This window comes from Erithacus rubecula (genome assembly GCF_903797595.1).
Source record: "Erithacus rubecula genome assembly, chromosome: 18".
Classification (NCBI taxonomy): domain Eukaryota; kingdom Metazoa; phylum Chordata; class Aves; order Passeriformes; family Muscicapidae; genus Erithacus; species Erithacus rubecula.
Window position 1 is genome coordinate 3,134,546 of NC_136670.1, and position 21,834 is coordinate 3,156,379.

Below are 21,834 nucleotides of genomic sequence, written 5' to 3' on the forward strand. Positions count from 1 at the left end.
ACCAGAAAGAGTTTGCAGAATCAGATTTCCTGCCTTTGTGTGATCAATCACAAACTATCTGCTAAAGATCAAACTTCCCACTTCTGTATTTTATCTACCAAGAGCAGATGGTTACATGACCAATTGTCCAAAGAGCTGTTCCACGAAGTTTGGAAGTTTCTTTGACCACCACTGCTTACCTTGCAGAATTACTCCAACAAAACAATAACAATTATTGATTCCTACAAAGAAAACCATCCTATAAAAAGGGAGCTGCAAACCAAGTTGGGTGGAAGCGTGGAGTGGGCGGTGACTCCTCACGTTTTCCCCAGCGCTGCTTGCTCTGTCTATATAAAATACAGCAATCGAAATTTTGCTGCATATGGAGGCTTTTGTTTCTCATTTATAACACTGGGAACCGCAGGGGACATCGGCCCCTTCCCAGCCCCGGAGGAGGGCAAGCACAGCAAACATAAAGGTATTTCAAATTCCTTCCCACAGCAGGTCCTCCGCCTTGCCCTGCGTGCCACGGGTGAATCTCAGTGCCCGAGGGCAGCGCAGCTGCGGGCCCGTGCGGGTGCTTGCAGGAGCTGCAGGATGGCTGGAAGGGCTCACCCGCAGCGCCAGCATTCCCACCGCTCCGGGCTCCCGGCGGCCCGGCCCCTGCACGCAGCGCTCGGGTTGCATCAGCCGCAGCCCCAGAGGCGGCGAGCACCTGCAGCGCCGCCATCGCCTCCTGATGTCGCGACATGACGTCACACGGCGGTGACGCAGCCCGGCGCGTGCGCACCGCGCGCTCCCGACGCGGCTCCTCCTCCTCCCGCCCCCGGCGCGCGGCAGAGCACACGAGGGGCGCGTCCCCCGCGCTGATTGGTTCATTAAGCTGCCACTCAGCGTGGGAGGGCGGGGCGAAGGGCGCGGCCCGTCCAATCACGGGGCGGTGAGCAGAGCCCGCACGGAGCGCGGCCGGCGGCGGAACCGGGCCGGGACGGAGCGGGGTCAGTGAGGGACTGGGGCCGGGAAGAAGCGAGGTCCGTGAGGGGCTGGGATCAATGAGGGGCTGGGATCAATGAGGGGCTGGGGGCCGGGAGGGAACGGCGTCAGTGAGGGGCTGGTGTCAGTGGATGTCTGGTAAACGCGGAGGGACACTCACCGTTGGAGGGGGCGAGGGTTCGGGAAGGGCCCGGGGGTCGTGGGTCAGCGAGGGCCTGGGAGCAGGAGAGGGACAGAGGGTTTGGGGGTCAGGGGAACAGCGATGTGCCAGGGACTGGAGCTCAGGGAGCGGGATCCAGGAAGGGGCCGGGGGTCGCGGGCCAGGGCCGGGGGTCAGGGGGCCGGTACGGGGACAGGACTCGGGCGTCAGGGCACAGGGGTGGGGACAGCCGGGAGCTGGGGCTCAGGGCACAGGGTCAGGGCTCAGGGTCTGGGCACATCAAGCCCGGGGTGCGCGGGGACGGCGGTGACCCGCGGTTGCTGTGCTGTCCCCGCAGCGCTGCCATGGCCGCGGGCTGGCAGGACGTGCTGCGGGACGCGGCGGCCGTGCGGGAGGCGGCGGCGGTGGCGGTGGACGCGGCGCTGCTGGCGGGGGTGCTGATGCGGACCGGGGAGCAGCCGCACGCCTCGGATGTGAGTGCACAGCGCGGGAGGAGCCGCTGCCGTGCCGGGGGTCCCTGCCCTGGGCCAGGAGCGGCTCCCCAAGAACAGCCTGCGCTGTCCCTTCGCTGGGGCTGCAGCTCGCAGCCCGTCCCGACGATGAGCCCGGCTCCCCGAGGAACAGCCCTGCCACACAGATTCCCTTTTCCAAGGAGAGGAGCAGATCTGGGAAGGTTTAGGAAGTTGCCTGTTGTGGTGCTGGGAGTTAATCCCTTTCCCAGCCTCTCAGCACTCATATGAACCTTTGAACCAGAGGAGAGTCTCACGGAGGGGCCTCTGCTTTTGGCATGTTCCCAGCTACAGTCAGCCTTTGTCCCATACTTGGGGTGAGGTGGCAGGGTGGAGGTGACTGATGTGTGGCATTTGCCTCTGCGCAATCCTGGTGGATGGCTGGGGTAGGGAGGGCTCTGCCATTGGAGCACAATGCCATGAGGGGTCTCAGAGGAAGAAGTACCCCTGTGCAGGAGGGGTGGGGCACCATTGGGTCCCTGAGGAGCCTGGGGGCAAGGGTAAAGGAGGGAGGTCTTCACCACAGCACTGCTCCTTGATGTCACTTCAGAGCTCTGAGTGATCTCAAAGTGTGAGAGGAAGAGGGAGCCTGGGAGGAGAGGCCAAGCACACTGCCAGTGTCTCCTGTTTCATGTAAAAATCCAGGCGAATTGCAAACTTCTCTGTGGTGTATGGACTTTGAGTGTGACCCCGTGCCTGAGATGTGGGATGAGCCAGTGCTCTGGAGTCACTGAGCATGGATCAAAGGAAGTAACTGACAGCCAGGACTGGCAAATTAACCTTTTCTCTGCCCCTGAGAAGTTCTGGAGACAGTGCTGTCCAGTTCAGGGGGAGGCAGCCAGCCCAGCCCAGGCGCTGCAGCAGCAGTGGTTCATAAACAGAACCCTCACAAGTTTGGAATCAGCAGGGTCAAGGCCATGAGTCTGGCCAGCAGGGCTGGGGGTGGCTTCAGCCCCCAGGCAAGCAGAGGAAGCAGCTCCTCATCTCCTCCTCAGCTGCCCAGAGCTGACTGCTCTGCATCCCTGCTCACAGGTGGTGAATTATGCCCCCTTCACGCTGCTCCCGTCCCCAGTGCCACGGGCCTTGTTTGAGCAAGCCTATGCTGTCCAGCAGGATTTTAACCTGCTGGTGGATGCCATCAGTCAAAACAAAGAATTCCTGCAGCAAACTCTGGCCAGGTAAGGTTTTTGTGTGTTGCATTTTAATGAAATATTTAAAATGTAAAGCCTTTATCACCCTTCTGGCATTCCTACCTTTCTGAGGTCTTCTTGGGCCCCAGAAAATGGCACCTCTGGTTAAGACCTGATTCCCTCCAATGATCTTCAACTTTGCCACTTTTCCAAGCTTGTGAATTCATACTTGTGAGCTTTTTGACCCCTGGGCCTTAAATGCAAATCACTGGAGTTTTTGAGTCCTGGATTTAGGAGTCTCTGTTAATCTTATTCTGCATCTGCCTGTGTCTGTCCAGTAACCACCAGCTCTGCTCAGCAGTGATGGAAAGGAGCTGTCTGTTCTGTTTCCACACCCTTCATCAGTCACCCCCATCCCCTCTTTCCCAGCCACAAGCTCTGGGTGCAGGAGGACTGTCCAGCTCTGGCTCCTGGGTTCAGCTGAGTTTATCTGTGCCTGCTGCCCTGGGCTGGAGGGACCATACCTGACTTTGTCACTCATAACTGTGGGGCTGATGCTTGCACAAATCCCTCTTCCCTTCCCACTGCCCCTTCTGTGCTGCCTGTGCACGTGCTGCTGCCTCTGGCACTGGGACAGAGCAGAGGAGGCTGTTTTCCAGCATCCTTTTGTTTTGTTAAGGCCTGACCCCTTGGAGCTGTTCCAATGCTTGTGCCTGTTCCAGAGCTGGCTGCAGCCAGAGCTTGTGGGGACATGTGTGTATCTGTGGTTAAAGAATACAGTACCTGGGGCTTATGTGTGCTCAGGTGCCTGCTCTGTGCCAGGGCAGCTCTCTGGAGGTGCTGCTCAGGGATTTGGGGCCCTGAGGAAAAGCCAGATCTACTCTAGCAGGCCATAGTATGTGGGATATGGAGCCTGACGGGACAGGGGGTTTGGGTGAAGCTTGTGAAGCTTCTCTGAGCTGTGTGTGAGGCACAGAGACCTGTGGTTTCTTCCTTGAACCTGCAGAATTCTGCTGCATTATTTTGCCTTTACTTGTCCCATCTCTGCCCTGTCAGTGAGTCACCTCTGTACAGGAGGGCCTTTTGTGGAGTGGCTGTATTTGGCAAACTGGGTTTGTGTTGTGGTTTTGCACTGAGCATTCATGGGGAGCTGTTTCACAGTGCTACAGCACTTGGTTGTGCCCCAGTCCTGCTCTTTGTGCTGGAGAATGCCCCTGCTAAGGGCTTTTTGTGAATTAATTAAGAATTCATTTTCTTGTTCCTGTATGGCAGCAACAGGGGACTGACATGGTCTGTGTTTCTCTCTAGCACCATCAAGGTAGATGACTTCACAGCTCGTCTCTTCAGAATCTACATGCAGGTTTTGGAGGAAGGCTTGGCTCAGGTACCTTGGCAGGGGATCCCAGTGGTCTGTCCCCTTGGCATTGTGGTGGGGGTGCCTGGGCTCTGGCAGCAAGCTTTGGCACTGTGGACTCTGAGCTGTCCTGGGCTGGTCACTCCCTGCAATGTCTTGTCACAGCTGGTGAGCTCAGGACCCTGCCCTGATGAGCAGCTGAGCTCTCTGGTTTGTGCTGCTGGAAACAGCCTGGCCTGGAGAGGGAGGATTTCATGTGGTTTGTCCTCTGGGAGCCTCAGAGTGTACAGGGACATGTGTCCTATTGAGACTTGCTCTGGCCAGGCCATCCCTAGGATTGGGAACTCCTCTGGAGCTCTGAGAGGGCTGTGGGCCCTGGGCAGGGGGCAGAGCACCCAGGTGTGTGACCTGCAGTGGTTTTTGTCAAACAGGACCAGAGGGAAGGGCTTCAAACTGACACCGAAAAGGTTTAGATGAGATATTAGGAAATTTACTGGGCAGGTGGTGAGGTGCTGGCACAGATTGCCCAGAGAAGCTGTGGCTGTGCCATCCCTGAAATATTCAATGCCAGTTTGGACAAGGCTTGGAGCAATGTGGTCTAGTGGAAGGTGTCCCTGCCCACTGCAGGGGCTGGGATGAGTTGGTTGTTAAAGTCCCTTCCAACCCAAACCATTCTGGGATTCTGTGAGTGGATGTGCCCCAGGAGGATTTTGAAGCAAGGTCATCAAAGGATTTGCAGTTCAAGGCAGCAGTTCAAGCCCAGCTCCCCTCCCTGTGTTGCAGACTGTGTTTTTGGGCATCAACCGCTCGGATTACATGTTTGACTGTGGGCTGGAGGGCCGGGCAGCCCTGAGGCAGATAGAGATAAACACCATTGCTGCCAGCTTCGGGGGGCTCACCTCCCACACCACCGACGTGCACAGGTGAGCAGCACCCTGGCACACTGCAGCTGCACTGCCTGGCCCCTCTGCAGCCATGGACATGGCACTGACAGCCTTTCTGTTCCACAGGTTGGTGTTGAAAGTGCTGGGAAAGACTGAGGAGGCATCACAGCTGCTGCCCAACAACCCAGCAAAGGGGCTGGCCTTGGGAATTGCCAAAGCCTGGCAGCTCTATGGGTCCCAAAGGTAAGGACAGAGGAGGAGAACATGAACAGGAGCAGTGCAGGGAGCCTGAGTCACAGAGATGGAAAGCTGGTGATCCAGCTAGGAGCATGTGGAGTGGTCATGGGTTTAATGATGTCCTTGGTATCTCTTCCAGGGCTGTGGTGATGTTTCTGGTGGAGGAAGTACAGAGGAATATTTTTGATCAGCGTTGTGTAGAAAATGAGCTTTGGAACAGGTAAAGTTTGAATTTTCCTGGGATGGGAAAGGAAGGGGATGGTTCAGTTTCTGGTGTGGAAAGCTGAGCAAACTGCTGGCTGATCATAGGAAACAAGGATGGGTTCCTAAACAGGGAGATTTTTGGGCTGTAGGATTTCTCTGGCTCCCTAGCACAAAGCCTGAGGCTGTTTCTGAAGGAACCTGCAGGTCCTCCTTGCTGCAGCCACCGACTCCAGCCATGATTTGCAGCTCAGTACCTGTGCCCAGTGTGACTCTTGCACTCCTGTTGGCAGGAATATCCGTGTGGTCAGGAAGCGCTTCCGGGATGTGTTTGAGCAGGGCTCTCTGGATGCCAGCAGGAGGCTGTACATGTGAGTATGAGCCAAGGTGGACATTCCTGCCAGCCCTAGGGCACACAGGGCTGCCAGGGAGAGCTTGCAGCCAGAGCTGAGTGTGAGTAGTCACTGTGAGAAAGCAGTGCTCTTCCATGCTCCTTCCTCTTGGAGCTGAGGTGGTTTTGCAGTCACATCAGTCCCTTACGGCTGCAGTCATAATCTCCCTCCTTCAGGCTTCAGCCTTCATTGCTCTGTGGCATCTTTACCTCCTCCACAAAAGTCTGCTCTGAGCAGCCCTGGCCATTTGAGAGGCTTCCACAGAGCCATTTCCTGTTTGTTGTTCACGTGCTCCTCTGCCAGTGGGAGCTGGGCTGGTTGTTAGTGCTGGAGGAGGAAGCATTCCACTTCCTTTGGGGATCTCTTGGATTTGAAGTCACTCAGCTCCCTGTGGAGACCAGGACGGGAGGATCACAGCTCCCAGCTGGTCCCAAGTGTGATGTTTGTCCTATTTCCAGGTAATGTGCTGGGAGCTGTGTGAGCCTAAGGGAAGACGTGGTGTCATGACAGTGTTTTTCTGTAGTGAGGCTGATTTTTCCATGGTTTGACCTTTGGGGTCTGTGCTGTGTTTAGTTAATGAATGTATTTGTCTTGGCTGGATAGTTGAGGTGAAAGTGTATCCCTTGTGCTTCCTCCTGAGCATCCTCCCTTGTCACTGTGGGGTGCATGCTGGCTGCCTTCCAGCAGCTCCCACACCAAGTGCACAGTTTTGAGGCCAAAGCTGGGGTGTGGGATAGGCCTGGCAGGATGGTTTGATGCCTCTCAGCTTGCTGAGTTGATGTCCTGCCTTGATTTGCCATAGGAGAAGCTTGCCAGCTTCAAGAATCCCAGAGCTGTTAAGGTTGGAAAAGACCTCTGAGATGAGTACAGCCTGTAACCCAGCACCACTGAGCATGTCCCCAAGTGCCACGGCCTCACATCTTTGAGTCCCTCCACTGCCCTGAGCCACCTGTCCTAGTGCTTTACCACCCTTTCAGTGAGGAGATTTCCCCAATCTAAACCTCCCATGGGGAGGCTGTTCCCTCTCCTCCTGTCCCTGTTCCCTGGGAGCAGAGCCTGACTCCCCCAGCTGGCCCCTCCTGTCAGGGAGTTGTGCAGAATTAGGAGGTCCCCCCTGAGCTTCCTTTTCTCCAGGCTGAGCCTCTCAGGCCAGTGTGGGGTAAAAGCTGTTAAAAATGAGGTGCTTACCTGTCTGCTGAGCTGGGTGTCAGAATTATTGAGCCTTTGGTTAGAGCAGATGTCAGCTCCCTGTGTCTTGGGACAGGCCAAGCTCTGGTTCAGTGAAGAGCAGCCAGGGCTTGCAGTGTTTGGCTTGCTCTGGCAGAGACAGGAAGGCCAGAGGCCCAGAAGAAGGGGCAGGGAGCTGTGATCCCCCCTTGGTGCTGGGTCTGGCCCAGAAGAAGGGGCAGGGGGCTGTGATCCCCCCTTGGTGCTGGGTCTGGCCCAGAAGAAGGGGCAGGGGGCTGTGATCCCCCCTTGGTGCTGGGATGGAGCAGGGCTTGGCCTGGCTCTGTGAGCACTTCTGGTTTCCATTCCAGGGATGGCCAGGAGGTCGCAGTGGTGTATTACAGAGAGGGCTACGTGCCCCAGGTCTACAACCAGCAGGTCAGTACCCACCTCCCTGCCCCAGAAACCACCAGCTGGGCACTGCCCAGGGAGCTCAGAATAATCCCAGGGGCAGCTGTCTGGGGTGGGATCAGTCCTGCCTGGTATGGCTGAGAGCACTGGGAAGCTGTGGCTCCAGAGAGCAGGAAGGTGACCCTGCAGTAAGAAAAATGGGGGGCTGTCTTCTCCAGGGGGTGGTCCCTTAGTGCAGCACTGAATTGCTTCTGTACAATAGGGGTTAACACAGGTATGAGCACCTACATAAAGGTTGCAGACTTGGTTTACAGATCACTGTGCTCTCTTAGCATGATCAGGCTGCAGGTAATAATAGCACAGAGCAGATCTTGCTGGTGTCTCGAGGTGGCAGCACTGGACAAGCTGGGGAAGGAGCACACAGCATATTAATTTGACTGTGCTGCTCCCAGAGGTGGTGGGAAATGCATGTCTGCTTTTCTCTGGAGTGCTACTCCCACCCCCTGTCTCTGCCAGCAGGCAGGGAGGAGTCAAACCATATGTCAGTAACTGCACAGAAAAGAGCAGAGCAAACCTTTTGTGTGTTTTTTTCCTCACCGGGCGGTTGCTCCTTCGCTGCCTCAGAACTGGGAGGCACGGCTGCTGCTGGAGAGGTCCCGGGCAGTGAAGTGCCCTGACATTGCCACACAGCTGGCAGGCACCAAGAAGGTGCAGCAGGAGCTCAGCAGGCCAGGCATGCTGGAGAAGCTGCTGCCAGGCCACCCCGAGGCCATCGCTCGGATTAGAGCCACCTTTGCAGGACTCTACTCCCTGGACGAGGTGAGTGGGAGCTGGGAGGGAGCAGGGATGGACATGTACACCTGTGCTCTTTGGGTGGAAAGAAGAGGCTTTGTTGTGGTCCTTGAGGAATTTGTTGATGCCTCTGCTCAGAGGGATCTGCTGCTCCCTGCTGCTGTGCTGTTGACAGAACCATTGAGGTTGGAAAAGCCCTCCAAGCATTGAGTCCAACCTTTGACCAAACACCACATTATCAACCAGACCATGTCACTGATGTCCCATCATTCCTTGAACACCTGCAGGGCTGGCGACTCCATCCAGCCTGTTCCAGTGTGAAACCACCCTGTACATGAGGAAATCATTCCTGATGTCCACCTGTTTCCATTCTTTCCTGCCAGGGTGAAGAGGGTGACAGGATAGCTGCTGCAGCCATCGCTGACCCTGACCGCTTCGTGCTGAAGCCTCAGCGTGAAGGTGGAGGTAGGAGCTGGGCTGTGGAGGTCTGGGCTGGGCTGGGCTGGGCCCCTGAGGGTTTCCATTGTGGTTTGGGCTGTATTTGGGACAGGCAGTAGCTCCATGTCAACTCCTAATCTTGTGTAGAGGGATAAAGGGCTGGCTTGTGGCTCCTTGTAGCCATGGGGACTAGTCCTGCCACTAAGGCAGTACTGCTGCTGGAGGAGTTCCCAAGGCCCTGCTGCTGGGTGTGGAGAGCCCATGCAGCACCTGGGGAGGCAAGGGCTGAATTACTTCAGCTGCCACAGCTGGGACCAGGGGCTTCTGCTGTCCTGGAAGGGCTTGATGTGCTGGTTTTGTTTGCCAGGGAACAACCTCTATGGTGAGGAACTCAAGGAGGTTCTGGAGAAGATCAAAGACAGCCCTGAGAGAACCTCCTACATCTTGATGGATAAGATCAGACCCCAGCCAGCACTGAATTACTTGCTGAGGGCTCACAGCCCCCTCCAGGTGTCTGAGTGCATCTCTGAGCTCGGGATCTTTGGTGTCTATGTCAGGTGAGGAATGTGTTTCAGGGCAGTTCCCTGCTCCTGATGTGGAGCAGGGGCATTTTGCTCTCTGTGCTGCCCAAGCACAGCCACAGGACAGATGTTTGGGGATGGGCAGGTGCAGGGGACAGATATGACCATTCAGTCCGTGCCCCTAGCAGCAGCTCTGAGTGTGTGTGCTCTGAACCTGCTGCCAAACGAGCTGTTGGAAAACCATGGAGCTTGTGCTGGCATTTACTGGTGTAATGGGATCTTGGGATCAATGTGTTTCATCCCTGATTTCTGGGAGCACTTCTTGGGTTCTAGGTGTGGTTTTCCTGAAACGCTGGTGATCTCTGAAATACCTGAAGGCCTAATGCCTGTTCAACCCTAATAGCTGCTTTTGTTTAAAAGCCTTATAGGCCACGTTTCCATAGGGTGTAAATGAAAGCCCTTTTCACAGTTTTGGGAACAAAGATGCTTTGGCAGCGTTCAGCCCCTGGCACTGCCCATTTGCAGAAGGGCCCTCACATTAGCCCTGGGGCTCTGCCCTGCCCTGTGCTGACAGGGCCGTGCATCTGCTGGCCCAGAGCAGTGCCAGGAGCTGAGTGCTGTGCAGGGCTCAGTGTCCCTCTGCCTGCAGGCAGGGCCAGGAGCTGTGCTGTGCAGGGCTCAGTGTCCCTCTGCCTGCAGGCAGGGCCAGGAGCTGTGCTGTGCAGGGCTCAGTGTCCCTCTGCCTGCAGGCAGGGCCAGGAGCTGTGCTGTGCAGGGCTCAGTGTCCCTCTGCCTGCAGGCAGGGCCAGGAGCTGGTGCTGTGCAGGGCTCAGTGTCCCTCTGCCTGCAGGCAGGGCCAGGAGCTGAGTGCTGTGCAGGGCTCAGTGTCCCTCTGCCTGCAGGCAGGGCCAGGAGCTGTGCTGTGCAGGGCTCAGTGTCCCTCTGCCTGCCGGCAGGGCCAGGAGCTGTGCTGTGCAGGGCTCAGTGTCCCTCTGCCTGCAGGCAGGGCCAGGAGCTGTGCTGTGCAGGGCGCAGTGTCCCTCTGCCTGCAGGCAGGGCCAGGAGCTGGTGCTGTGCAGGGCTCAGTGTCCCTCTGCCTGCAGGCAGGGCCAGGAGCTGAGTGCTGTGCAGGGCTCAGTGTCCCTCTGCCTGCAGGCAGGGCCAGGAGCTGTGCTGTGCAGGGCTCAGTGTCCCTCTGCCTGCAGGCAGGGCCAGGAGCTGTGCTGTGCAGGGCTCAGTGTCCCTCTGCCTGCAGGCAGGGCCAGGAGCTGTGCTGTGCAGGGCTCAGTGTCCCTCTGCCTGCAGGCAGGGCCAGGAGCTGGTGCTGAACGAGGCCGCGGGGCACCTGCTGCGCACCAAGGCCGTGGAGCACGCGGATGGCGGCGTGGCCGCCGGGGTGGCCGTGCTGGACACGCCCTACCTGCTCTGAGCAGCCGTGGCCACACCCTCCTCTGCTGCCTGAAGAGCTGATCTGCCCCAGGGATTTCTCCTCACAGTGTGCTTGCCAACGTCCAGCGTGCTGGAGGCTGTGTGATGCAGCTGCTCAAAGGTCCTGGGTGCCAGCCCCAGCTGCTTCTGGTGATTCCTCCTCCAGGAAGAAGGATTTCCTTGCTCTGCCTGCTCAGGGGGCCCTGCCTGGGGCACAGCCCAGATGTGACTCCCAGGACTGCAGGGTTCTGGATGGTCCCTTGGGGCCTGGCCTGGGGGCAGGGGGACGTGGAGCAAAGGGTCAATGTGCCACAACAAGCCTTTGTGCTGCTCCCTCTTCTGAGCTCCTTGATGCTGCATGATTCCTGAAGACACACACAGCCTAAGGAATGAGAGGAGAAAAGTAGATGGGCAAGTATCAGCCTTTATCTTCATCCAGTGCCTCAGTGCTCTCCAGCTTAAAGAGGAGAGTTCCACTCAGCCCCTCCAGCCCTCCTTCCTGTGCTGCTGCTGTCCTGATTTCTATTTTCTCCTGTGCCTGAGGATCCTCAGGGTTCCTGCATCAGGCACAGCTGCCCTGGGTACTTTGCCCAAGGGCCTCTTGCTTGCTTTTGCTTTGCCCAACTCCTGTTTTATTGGACTGAGTGCTCGTCCCCAACAGTGCCTCTGTGCCACACAGGGCAGGCAGGAGTGCAGGGTCCAGGGCAGGCTCCCACTGCCTCCTGCAGCCTGTCCAACACATCTCCAGGGGCTGGTGTAACAACCCCTCAGAGATGGAGGCAGCTCCCAAGGCAGCAGTGAACTGGAGCCTTGTGTGTGTTGATAAATCCCAAATCACCCTGGGTTTGTGTCAGTGCATCCCACTGCAAATCAACTACTGAGCACTGTCCTGTCATGGAGCCCCAGCCTTGGGAATGGTCCTGCTGAGAGTGGGAGCTCTGTGTGAGGAAGCAAAGGAATTGCAGGGGAGGCTGGGCAGCACAGCTCCAGCTCCAAGCACCTTACTCTGGGACCAGCACCAGTGCATGGGGAGACGTGGCTCCCTCCAGCTTTTATGGATCAATGGGAACAGCAGTGGAGGAGTGTGGGCTCTCCTCTCAAGGTCTTCTGCCTCTTCCCCAGCCCCCCTTTCCTCCTCAGCCCTGAAAGCTGCACCTTTCTGGCAGTGAAGAGCCCAGGCAGCCTCAGCCCAACCCTGTCAGTTACACAGAAGAATTCTGCACAGAGGCAGAATTCCTGAAGAATGGATGTGCTGAGTGGCAGAACCAGCACAAAAGCAGAATTCCTGCAGAATGGGTGTGTGACACCCGTGGCTGAGTGACAGCCCTGCTGGCTCTTTGCTGCTGTGGCATCAATCACCAAGAGGTCACCTGGGAAACTGCCCCATTCTTCAAGTGTGACTGAAAGTGGGATTCCTGGGTGTTTTGCTGGGGGATTGATTACCCCAAGCCAGAGATTAAAAGGAATGTGCAATCTGACTGCTGTTTGTGCCAGGTTTGTCTGAGCCCAGGAGCACACCTGGCTAGGTGTGTGACATCCATGGCTGTGCCTGGAAGGGCACCAGGCCTGAGGTGAAGGAGATGCAGCTCTGAGCTCTGCTGACAGCCCTGAGCCTCACCCAGCTCCCTGGCACCAGTGCTGCATGCAGGGGGTGGTGACACATGGGTGTCACACTGTCTTGTGCTTTCCATGAGCCTTGGAGCAGCACTGGCTGGAGACCAGGGAGAAACTGAGGCACAGGGTGCTGCTCTGGAGCCAGCACAGCCAGCCACAGTAAATCCCAGTCCATGGAAAAACATGCTGGCAGTAATCTGCCCCTCCCCATCCCAAAAGCCAATCCTGGCTTTTGGCATGGCCACTCCAACTGCACTGAACACCCTGGACTCAACAGCACACACTCCAAGCTTGTTTCCATTTTGTTTTTTTGAATTTTATTCCATTTTGCATTAAATTCTCGCTGTTTTCCAGCCAAAATTACATAGCTGACAAAGAGTAACAGGAGGAACGATGATGTAGGAATCCTTGTCACCAAGGTGGCACAATCCAGTGGTACAGAGCTGTGGGGGCACAAGGGACACAGGCAGGCACCGAGGTTACAGGTGACACAGGTGCTGTGCCAGTCAGAGCAGCAGGTAACAAGTGAGATTTGGGACTTGGCCAACAGCCAGCAGAGCACCCCAACATCTGCCCTGAGCACCCCGACCCAGAGGCAGCTGCTCCTCCTTTCCCAAGTCAGCTCAGGTTGCAGGTAATCCCTGTCCACTGGCACTCCCCAAAACAGCTGTTGCAACAAGTTTTAAAACCCAGTTCTCCTTTGGTTTAAGTGCAAAATCAAAACAGTTCACATGCAGGTTTCATGGAGACATTGCAAAGGAGGTATCAGCCCCAGCTCAGCCCTGGCTGGAGTGAAATGTCCTTCACTGGAGGAAGGATGGCTTTGGCAGGACCATGGTGGTGGTCAGGCTCTTGGGAAAGAGGTTTAGCTTTGATTATCCTTAAGCTATGTCAGATTTAATCAAACACTGACTTTAAGTATCTCCCACAATTTTTTCCTGATGAGGAAATGTGTAGGGCTCCCACAGCCCTGCCTGCCTTGGTTTCTCTGCTGCAGCAGTGGTCATGGTGCCATGGGAGACGTGCCTCTGCCTGGCTCCATTTCCCCTCCATCCTTTGGTGTAACAGCTGCAGGACACAAAAGGAGCACCCAGCTGCTCCAGCTCTGGTTCAGCTGTGAGCTGGTGGCAGCAGAGCTGGAGGAACCAGGGCTCAGTAGAACATGTCACACCAAGGCTTTTCCCTCCTGGCTCCCTGCAGTGTCATGGCCAGTGAAGGACCCTGGGCTGGGGACAGTGCACCAGCTGGCACAACACAGAGAGGAAGCAGCAGATGTTGGTATCACACTGCCCCAAAAATCCTGCTTAAAGTCCAGAGCTCCCTGGAGCCTAGCCCCACTGCCCTGGAGGCTCTGGGAAGCTGTGCTAGCAGCAGGACAGTGGAGGCAGGATGAGCACAGCTGTGCAGTGATGATGTGGCTGCTGCAGTGCTCCTGCAGCCTGTAGCACCCCGAGGACAAAAGGAAGCTCAGCTGCTCTGTGGGCAGTGGCAGATGCACCTCCCAGGCCTGCATTGAGTAACTCCAGCATCACTTCCCCTCCAGCCCCCAAAGCTCCTTCCCACTGTGCACAAGGTGCCAGAGCCCCTCCAGGACATAAAGGAAATTAACAGCCCCACCCCCCAAATTAAATTAAAATTAAGAACGAGGTGCTGAAAAGGGAGGAGGATGAGTCCCTCTGTGTAGCAGGCTGACCCTCAGATGTGTGACATCCATCTGGAACAGGACAGACACCTCATCCAGGGCATGGCCACGGCCTCTCCAGAGCCAGACTCTCCTCGTTCCTACCATTGGTACATTCAATTCAACAGCTGAAGCTTTCCTTCCCGGGCAGGCAGCGGCTGTTGGAGGGACCTGCTCATCAGGTGCCACTGCCACTGTTCTGCTCAGCAGGGACAGGTCCTGCTGCTACTGCTTAGTGTCACATCTGCTGTTGAAAAGCTGTTTGATGATGCCCGGGTCTGCCAAGGTGGAGATGTCCCCCAGATCATGGTCATTTTTGGCAATCTTCCTTAATATCCGTCTGGTGATCTTTCCTGTAATGACAGCCAAGAAAGGCAAGCACGAGTCAGAATCCCAGAATGGTCTGGGTTGCAAATGACCTTAAAGATCATCCCATTCCAACCCCCTGCCATGGCAGGGACACCTTCCACTGTCCCAGCCTGCTCCAAGCCCCAGTGTCCAGCCTGGCCTGGGACAATGCCAGGGATCCAGGGGCAGCCACAGCTGCTCTGGGCACCCTGAGCTTGCACCTCCCCTAATCTGAGCAGCCCTGGGCAGAGCAAGGCCAGAGCAGGGCAACTTCCCCTGGCAGGAAGTGCCCAGTGCTCCCCAGCAGCCTCCCTGGAACTCACCTGAGCGTGTCTTGGGCAGGCTGGGGGCGTACTGGATGTAATCAGGTGTTGCTATGGGTCCGATTTTTTCTCTGACTGCAAAAAAAGATATTTTCATTGTAGGGACAAGAAGCCACACATCCTTCCCAGTCAGGATACAAGGTTAAGACAGAGCCCAGCTTCTAGGACACTGGCAGGGCAATGCCTGGGGCTGATCCACCTGAGCCTCCACACAGTGGGAGGGACAAGACCTGCAACACCCACAGGGCCATAAGCACATCTCCCCAACAGTGAGAGCACTCATTTTTTATGACCATTTTGACAGAGCAAGGATTGATTCACTTTTGGGTTCCTCCAGAGAAGAAGCTGCCAGGGGTCTGTTTTGTGTATTCAATGCTGCAGTTTGGAGTGAAACAGCTCCTTGAGAGCAGAGCACAAACACACAGAGCATCACCCTAAAGAAACCCCATGATCATCCCAGGATGTCTCGTCTGCCAGGGAGAGCCCTGCTGCAAACAAAAGCCTGCTGAGCACACCAGTGGCTCACAGGGCTGCCATGAGGCAGAGATGGCATCACATGAGCAGCCAATGGCCAGGAGAACTAATTTTAGTATTTGTCAGCAGTGCTCTGTAATCAAGGAGCACCTTGTGGCAGCTGCCCACACTGCATTCCCCGACCACAGGCAAGCACCCAAGCCCTTAACCCCTCCATCACCTGCCCCCCAGTGTTTGGCTGTTGCTACCTTGTCTCTTGAGCTCATCTGTGAGGTTCTTGGTGAACTCGTGGCCCTCCCTCAGGGTGACAAAGCAGTAGAGGCACTCGCCCTTCAGGGGGTGGGGGTGGCTCACCACGGCAGCCTCGGCCACCGCCGGGTGCTCCACCAGGGCTGACTCCACCTCCGCCGTGCTCAGCAAATGGCCTGCAAACAAGGGGGAGGCAGAGCCTTACAGACCTGCAGGAAGAGGCCCGAGGCTGTAAAAGGCACTAAACTACAGACTGAGGGCATCAGTTTGATGTGCTTGGAGAAGGAGAACAGCTGGAGAGTGAAACTCATTTCTGCAGAGCTCTGGAAGCTGCCAGGTGTCAGCCACCTCCCCTGGCTGTTCCCCCTCCCACCTTCAGGCTGCTTTCTGGAACAGATCACAAACAGTTCACAGTGATGCCCTTCCAAAGCACAGGAGGAGCTGGATTTGGTAAGCCCACATGGTCAGCTGGAAGGTGCAGAGCAAGAGGTTGGATCTGCAGAGTCCAGGCTCTAGCCCAATGACATGTCACATCTTGGGCAGGGACACAACTCAGACCTGCACACCCCTGCTCCAGTACCTGTGCTCTGATATTCTACCCCAGCACTGCTGTCACAGAAAGCCACAGGAAGGTGGCAAACTCCCAGAACAATCATTTGGTAGAGAATCAGGCTCTGCTGATCATGTGAAAGGATCTGATTTGATCCAGGGACAAGTAAAGCAACACCTCAGAGCCAGCAGGACACACCTGGAGGATACAGGCTCCAGGAAAGGAGGGAGGGAACTATTAAACAGAGATTATGGAAAATGATGGGCTGAGAAGCAGCTGAATCTCAAAGACTCAGATGAGAGAGGTAGGAGAATCTTCAAAGCTCTGAGCAACCTGATCCAGCTTTGAGGTGAGCCCTCCATGGAGCAGCAGGTTGGATTAGCAGCCCCATGGTCCTGCCCCAACTCTGGGATTCCTTGTGGCCCTAAATCCTCCAGCAGAGGTGCCCTGGCTGGTTACAGAAGGTTCCTTCCAAGGCTTTGTCTCCAGGTAAAATGGTGCAGGAAGTCACCAAATCACAGGCCTGTGTGTCCCTGAAATAACCCTGACCCAGCAACTGGATCCACTTTGAGGACAGATTGCTGGGCAGAATCACAGATGGGGAACCATCCCCATAAAGCAGGTGGCTTTTGAGATGGATGCAGGAGTGTCACAAAGAAAGGTGTCAGAAAGCACATTGGTCCCCACTGAAGACGAAACTCCTTCTTACCAGAAACATTCAACATGTCATCAATTCTCCCTGTGATCCAGTAATAACCATCTTTATCTCTTCTGCAACCTAAAAATAGCCAGAAATGAGTGTGAGGCAGCAGTGCCAGCCCTGGGAGCAATTGATAAGGGATTCTGAGGGCAGGACAAGCAGGATTTCCACTGCTGTCCCCAGGCAGTGTGCCCCAGCAGCCTGGACCCCCTTACCATCTCCTGTCACGTAGTACCCAGGGAACTTCTTGAAGTAAATGGTTTCAAACTGCTGGTGCTTCCCATAGAGCGTGCGCATGATCCCTGGCCAGGGCTGCTTAAACACCTGGGGGGGAAACAGAGCTGAGGAGTGACAGCCAAACCAACAAGCCACAGGGGGAGAGAGGTGTCAGAGACAGCCATGAGCAGCACTCACACACTTGCTGCCAGCACTGATCCACTGGGAAAGTCTCACCAGCTTTGTGAGGGGGAAGGAGCTTGGCTGAGCACTTGTTCCCAGCCTCCTGCCCTGCCCTGCCCACATGTGCAAGTGCATTTAGTGATCAGCTCTAAAAGCTCCCACAAAGTTATGGCCCTGGAGGGAGTACCCACCACTCAATGGGGCTCCTTGTGTGGACCAGAGTCAGTGCAGGTAGAATCACAAATTTTTTAAGGGTACCCTTAAAAATTCCAGAAGTCCAACCGTCACCCACATTCACCACTAAACCATGCCCTCAAGTGCCACCTCCATACAATTTTTGAACACTTCCAGGGATGGTGAACTCTACCCCTTCCCTGGGCCAAAAGATGTGGATATTGGACCAGGAACATCCCAGAGCTCACAGGGAATGGACAAAGGGAGGGTGGGGAAGATCAGCCCTTCCTTACCAGGTAACCTTCTGCTTCTCCTTCCAGCTCTTCCCCCGACTCACTCAGGATGGCAGGGACCACACCAAAAAAGGGGAATGTCTGCCATGAGAACCAGGGAGAAAGGAGAGATGGATGTAAATCCCTGCATTAGACCCCCATTAACCAGTGGGAGGCAGGGCAAGGGCAGCTTTGGAGAGCTGTGGTACACAGATCCTATGAGTGTGGCTGCACAGGGCCTGGGATTTTGGGGGATGGTCACCTCCCCACGTGCACCACTGTCCCCTCACCCCCCTGGCAGGCTGCAACCACCCAGCCATGGCACAGACTGGGCCCTGCTGAGGCTCCTGGGGAGAACAAAGTACTCACAGCAGAGCCTGGCTTCATGGGGGTGGCAGCAGGAAGGGGTGTCAGCATGTGGCCTCCCTGCAAAGAGAGGAAAGACCAGTGAGTTTGGGCTGTGCCAGCCCATCCCACAGCTCTGCCATCAGCTCTGGGAACAGCACATCCCAGCCAGGGGTACTCAGGGTAGGTGGGAGATGGACCCTGAGAAGGATCTGGCAGTAGATGGGGAATCTGGGAACAAGGCTTTGGAGCTGTGGGGGAGAGAAAAAGGGGCAGGAGAGCAATGTCCAGAGCAGTTTGGAAGAGACCCTTTGGAGCCTGTTTGAGTTCCAGCATAGGAAGAGAAGGGGCACATCAGAGTTTTCTGGGCAGGCCAAACAAGTCCCCACAGACCCAAAGCCCAGTATGGGAAAGCTGCAAAGAGGCCCTGCAGGGAGCACAAGGGACAGAGAGGTGCCAGGACACAGAGCAAGGACTCACCGTCTCTGTCTGCCAGAACGTGTCCACGATGGGACACCTCTCCTCCCCCACCACACGGTAGTACCACAGCCAGGCCTCAGGGTTGATGGGCTCCCCCACAGTGCCCAGCACCTTCAGGGACTTCCTGCTGTGCCTGCAGAGAGGAGGGGGCTGCCAGGGGCTCAGCAGGCTATGGAGCTGGGAGCCTGCTGCACAGCAGAGCCTGCAGCAACCCCTGGGCTACCCAAAATGGACTTTCCAGGTCACAGCTTCCTCAGCACTCTTCCACAGGGGAAGAGAGGAGACCTGGGTAATTTTGGCATCTTCCACTCAAGCCTGCTGTGCAGAGCCATTGTTCTCATGCCATGGGACTGGCACTCACTTTTTGACGGGCTCCTCGCCGTACTTCATCAGCAGCCGGATGGCCGTGGGTGCTGTGTAGAACTTGGTCACCTTGTACTTGTCAATGATGCTCCACATTCTGCCAACATCTGGGTAGGTGGGGACACCTTCAAACTGAGCAGGAGACAGAGCAGTGACACAGCTGTTCCTCCCTGCTCCCCACCTGCAGCACCTGCACAAGCAGGAGGAGCCAAACAGCAGCTGGACCCAGCATGTCCTTATAGGGGCACCACACAGTGAAGCCAGCCCAGGTCACGGGCAGATGTCATCCCCTTCATCCTAGCAGATGTCCCCTGACACCCCTTGCAGCACAGGCACTTGGGTGGCCCTCACAGTGACATGGTCCCAGCAGCCCAAATGACCCTGCCCACATGGCAAAGGGCAAGAGGTCCAAACACTGTGACACAATCACAACCCAAAGAAATGCCTAAAGGCCTCCCCCAGCATAACAGTGATTTTCCTGCCCGCATTTCCCTGGGGATTCTTGAGCACACGTCTCTGGCTCCCTGATCAAGAGAGATACAGGCACAGCAGTTAAACAGCAAATTGTCAAATCAGCATCAGCAGGGAAAACATCCCTCCCTGATTGAGTTTTTCCATTAAGTCAGAGCAGTCCTGGCTCCATTGGTAAACAAGGCTTGTACTTTTATGGGAAAGAAACAGGGGAGCATTTGAAAAAATTAACCAGGCAAAAGCCACACTCAGACTAGTCCCCTGAGCAGTCACCACACCCTCCCTTGAGACACCACCCTTGCTCACAGAGCCCTGCACACCATCAGGAAGCAGTGCAGGGATGCAGCTCAGCAGCATCTCTGTTTCCCTGGAGGGAAGGCAGCCCCTGGCACACAGCACTCACCAGCACGCTGGTGGCCCCGTTAGCCAGGGGGCCGTAGGTGAGGTAGGAATGGCCCGTTATCCACCCGATGTCGGCCGTGCACCAGTACACATCCTCAGCTTGGTAATCAAACACGTATTTAAAGGAGGTGGCAGCAAAAATCATGTACCCACCCACGGTGTGCAGCACACCCTGCGAGGAGAAGGCACAGGAATGTCAGGGTGAGCTCCCACCATCAGCCTGCCCCTGCCAGGCGCAGCTGAGCATCACTGAGCTCCAGCAGCAGCTGAGCAGCAATGACCAGCACAGCCCCTTTCTAAGACCTCTGTGGCTCCTCTTCCTGCTGGGGCCTCCCAACTTCCCCCCAGCAGCTCCTGTGCTGTGCAGGGAGCTGGGAGCACACCTTGGGTTTCCCAGTGGAGCCGCTGGTGTAGAGGATGAAGAGCTCGTCCTCGGCGTCGCACCACTCGGGCTCGCACTCGGTGCTGGCGCCGTGCATCAGCTCGTGCCACCACGTGTCCATGGCTGGGTTCCAGGGGGTCTGGGGAAAGCAGGGGATTGGAAACAGGACAGGGGGGACGAGGAGCACAGCCCAAACCTCATCCCCCTAAGGGCCATGGAGAGAGTGTTCACAGCACAGCCTGCTGCAAACCATGCACCAGAGCTGCAGCTCCCACTCCCAAAGCTCCTTCTCACAGCCCACAGGCACAAGGAACACCTTCAAACATGGTCTGGCTGCAAGACCTGAAGCAGAGTGTCCAGGAAGGGTGATGAATCCCCGTGGGTGGCAGCAGCAGCAGCTGCTCTGGGCTGGGCTCACAACCAGGCTCCTCCTGCCCTGTGGGGCTGCCCTGAGCTGCAGTCCCACAGCCAAGCAGCAAGCACAGCCACACATCCCACAGCCACCTGTCCCACACACCTTGTGGGGACACAACACAAGCACAGCCTGAGACAAACAGCAGCTCACACTGCTTGACCCTGCAGGCCTCCCAAAAAATCTGTTCTTTGGGTTTTTAGGAAATAATTAGCCTGGTAAGAAGTGACTGCACCAATGCAGAGCCATCCAGCACAGGCTGACTGAAGGAGCCAGAACTGTGACAGAGTATGGGCAGAGGTCACCCTGAGGGTTGTTCTGGTTGCCCACCTCTCCAGGGTGGTAGCACAGTTCAGAGAAAGACTTAACTTCCCCTGACCTTCTCACCTTTCCTCAGAGAAGCCTGGGGGAAGCTGGGCAGGGGACACACCCAGCCACAGCTCAGACCTCTCCTTCTCATATCTCTGTGAGGGCAGGCACCTGACCCAGAGCCCTGCACACTTCCTCCTCACAAAGCCAGACCCACCACAGCTTTGCTGCACAGAGAGCAGCCACGTGGTGACTCTCTGCAGCCCTAAAGATGCTCATGAGACATCTGGAGGTGCTGGGACTCCCCAGACCAGCACACAGCTCCAATACACTTGGTGCAGGGGACACCAGCTGCTTGACAGTTTGGCATGACTAAGGCCACTTGGAAAGCTTTCACAGACCACCAAGGCTCCTGCTTTGATGTGGCAAAGCAGTTTCCACAATTCTGCCCCACCATCAAGCTCCCAGCAAGGCACCAGCTAAACAAGCCCAAGGCTATCTCTTGCATCTTCTGTGAAGGATCCCTGATTGAGCACCCAGCCCCCAGTGCCCCAGGGAGGAGGTCAGACCATGGCACTGTGTGTCTCTGCCTGCCTGCTCTGGGGGTCCAGAGGCCACAGCTCCTTGGATGAGGCTGGCAGAGTCCACATGCTGGGTCTGGAGATCCAGGTTTGCTGCCTGTGGCCAGGAAGCTGCAGGTGAGCCCTGCCAACCTCCTCACAAAGGGAAGTGTGTTTGGAGAGCTGGTTTGAAAGGCACAGAGCCAAACCCTGCCCTGGATGCTGACACTGCACCCCAGTGGCTCTGCAGCCCCCCAGCAGCACACAGGCTGTGCCCAGGGGTCACAGATGTGGGACTGCTCCTGGAAGCACTGGTGGCACTGGGCAGCTCTGCCAAGCTGGGTGGGGGCTGTCACTGACATGCAGCTGCTGGCACCATGGTTAGGAGGGCACGTGTGGATGGGCAGCCAGAGCAGTTAAGGGAGGTGGGGAGCTGCATGGGAAGCAGAGAGGAGGTGCCAAAAAGAGGAAGGCAGTGCTGTGTGCAAATACCTTGGGATGGAGTCTCTGTGAGCTTTCAGTCTTTTTTTCCTGTTAAAAATCCACAAAGAGGGTGTGAAATCTGGGAAGTGAAGGATCCACACCAGGCTTTGCAGGCAGGGAGCTGGAAGCCCACAGGCCCAGATGCTGGGAAATTACCCTGGCAGGCTGGGAAATACTCAGATCCAGGGCCAGGCCAGGAGATGCCCTGTTAGCAGAGGCCTGCCCATTTCCATCACCTTCTCTGGGT

The 21,834-nt window shown here is 56.4% G+C and overlaps 2 protein-coding genes across 3 annotated transcripts in view; one reads left to right on the plus strand and one right to left on the minus strand.

Annotated features, from left to right (window-relative positions):
• Positions 1-886: 886 nt before the first annotated feature.
• On the plus strand, positions 887-12,074 carry GSS (glutathione synthetase). The gene is made up of 13 exons (XM_079322016.1): positions 887-977; positions 1,470-1,605; positions 2,674-2,819; positions 4,080-4,155; positions 4,909-5,048; positions 5,136-5,252; positions 5,386-5,466; positions 5,741-5,818; positions 7,378-7,444; positions 8,042-8,236; positions 8,593-8,674; positions 9,015-9,204; positions 10,474-12,074. The coding sequence occupies exons 2-13, from the start codon at positions 1,477-1,479 to the stop codon at positions 10,595-10,597; spliced, it is 1,425 nt and encodes a 474-aa protein (XP_079178142.1). The 5' UTR covers positions 887-977; positions 1,470-1,476; the 3' UTR covers positions 10,598-12,074.
• Positions 12,075-12,501: 427 nt separating this feature from the next.
• ACSS2 (acyl-CoA synthetase short chain family member 2) overlaps positions 12,502-21,834 on the minus strand; it is a 30,923-nt gene continuing 21,590 nt past the window's right edge. Inside the window, exons 8-19 of one of the 2 annotated variants that reach the window (XM_079322001.1) lie at positions 21,597-21,635; positions 19,825-19,962; positions 19,443-19,613; positions 18,567-18,700; positions 18,206-18,338; positions 17,750-17,806; positions 17,402-17,482; positions 16,751-16,859; positions 16,545-16,613; positions 15,285-15,461; positions 14,563-14,637; positions 12,502-14,244 (exon numbers count right to left, since the gene is read on the minus strand). In XM_079322001.1, the coding sequence (XP_079178127.1) occupies positions 14,117-14,244; positions 14,563-14,637; positions 15,285-15,461; positions 16,545-16,613; positions 16,751-16,859; positions 17,402-17,482; positions 17,750-17,806; positions 18,206-18,338; positions 18,567-18,700; positions 19,443-19,613; positions 19,825-19,962; positions 21,597-21,635 (1,311 nt within the window). In that variant the 3' untranslated portion in view covers positions 12,502-14,116. The remainder of the gene's footprint in view (positions 14,245-14,562; positions 14,638-15,284; positions 15,462-16,544; positions 16,614-16,750; positions 16,860-17,401; positions 17,483-17,749; positions 17,807-18,205; positions 18,339-18,566; positions 18,701-19,442; positions 19,614-19,824; positions 19,963-21,596; positions 21,636-21,834) is intronic. The other variant, XM_079322002.1, reaches the window with a different exon arrangement.

Coding starts and splice junctions, on each gene's coding strand:
- GSS (XM_079322016.1), top strand. CDS start 1,477: ATGGCCGCGGGCTGGCAGGACGTGCTGCGGGACGCGGCGGCCGTGCGG. Junction 1,606..2,673: donor AGCAGCCGCACGCCTCGGAT/GTGAGTGCACAG, acceptor CCCTGCTCACAG/GTGGTGAATTATGCCCCCTT. Junction 5,049..5,135: donor CACACCACCGACGTGCACAG/GTGAGCAGCACC, acceptor TCTGTTCCACAG/GTTGGTGTTGAAAGTGCTGG.